This window comes from Poecilia latipinna, unplaced genomic scaffold, assembly GCF_001443285.1.
Source record: "Poecilia latipinna isolate Pla-1442-1.1 unplaced genomic scaffold, P_latipinna-1.0 Scaffold161, whole genome shotgun sequence".
Lineage (NCBI taxonomy): Eukaryota > Metazoa > Chordata > Actinopteri > Cyprinodontiformes > Poeciliidae > Poecilia > Poecilia latipinna.
The window spans coordinates 461,114-462,752 of NW_015112777.1; the positions used below are offsets into that span (position 1 = coordinate 461,114).

The 1,639-nt window shown below is 35.2% G+C and overlaps 1 protein-coding gene across 1 annotated transcript in view; it reads right to left on the reverse strand.

Annotated features, from left to right (window-relative positions):
* Window positions 1–1,639, reverse strand: part of ppp1r14c (protein phosphatase 1, regulatory (inhibitor) subunit 14C) — a 21,992-nt gene that overhangs the window by 5,700 nt on the left and 14,653 nt on the right. Inside the window, exon 2 of the mRNA XM_015029765.1 lies at window positions 622–705. Within this exon, the coding sequence (XP_014885251.1) occupies window positions 622–705 (84 nt within the window). The remainder of the gene's footprint in view (window positions 1–621; window positions 706–1,639) is intronic.

A 1,639-nucleotide genomic window follows, 5' to 3' on the forward strand; every position in this document is an offset into this window, starting at 1 on the left:
ATAATGCAAAACCCAGAAAAAAAAAAAAAAAAAAAAAACGGTCAGTAATTAATGAAACAAACTACCAGAAACAAACTCTCTGGCAACATGTAAATACTCTGGGGGTTTGAGAAAATGTACATTCTGTAAGGATTCTGTTTTGGTTTAACAAGGAGATTTATCAGTGATCTTCTATAAACCAGACAATATCGCCTCAAAAACATCAAATATTCTGCTTTAAAACGTATTCAACGTGTATCAAGTATCTATTTTACATTTTTGTCTGTCAACAGAAGTAGTTTATTATACTATTCTTGTCTAAGCAAAATTTAAAACTTTGCCACATGAAATACACAAAACCTTACACAACAACACTTGAAACAAACTAATAATATCCACATTTTATTTATGGGTATTTAATTTATTACAACATGTTTATTTTTACCAATAGCCTTTATATTCACATGGTATTAACAGTTACATCTATGCTGAACATCCAGACTGCTTATAAAAACCAATCAACCACCACATCTCTATAAAGGATTCCTCATTCGCTCTGTGACCAATCATCTCTGCTAAAGACTTGTAGATACACACACACACACACACACACACCAAAGAGGACAAGTACACTACATTTACCTGTAGTTTGCTGGCTCTCTCATCATCACTGTTGACCTCCAACAAGTCATCGATGTCAATCTCTACCTCTGGCATCTCCTCCTCCTGAAACACAAGAGAGCCCTTTGTAAGAGAACAGATGGAAAGGCTTTAAGTGGGCAAACAAGATGACAAAGTAGAACATTTAATAAAAAAAAATAAAAAAATGCAACTGGAATATTTGCGTTGGCAAGAGGCTTATAAACACCCAAACCGCTCTGTGTGCCTGCTTGCTAGGGACATACATCATTTGGAAATGTCATTGTGCCGGGGTTGGGCCGTTTAGCGGCTCAGTGGTTGGAGGCTGCCTTCAGCTCAACACCACATCAAAGCCCCAATGGTTTGTTTTATTTCGCCACAAGGTTTTTGCAGACGAAGCAAGCAGGGAAGATAAACCTTTCCCTCCCAGACACCGCATGACGTGTGCTACAAATGCTGTCCTTTTGGGAAGCGTCGAGCTAAGGCTCTTAAAAGGAACTGAGCCTGAGAATCCAGTTATTTTTCCACCCCTGTTTGCTTGACATTTGCAACAAACACTTAAGCATCTGCTGCTGTCAAACAAGTCAACGGAGATATTTGATCACCTTCCGCTATCTTCCAAGTGGGTGGTCAGGTTTTTGTGAGCAACTCAGGCAAAACTGTCTGTTTTTTTTATTTTTATTTTGTTGTTGTTTTTTTGCACATTGTTCTCTTCATTACTTTGAAACAGAACCTCTGTGCTGAGAATATGCTCAACTTACTGAAAGCATTATTTTTCAGTAATTTTAATGCATTACCTCACTGAAGATTTACTAAACATTTTGTACAATTGTGTTTGTAATTTTTTTTCAAATGCTCATTTATTTTCTTTAAATTTGATGAGAACATGTTCATTATATATATATATATATATATATATATATATATATATATATATATTTTTTTTTTTTTTTTAAGCTATAAGGCCATATTTCTCTATTTTTTTCACAAAGATTAAAAAAAACCCCCTTTCTGAGACCCA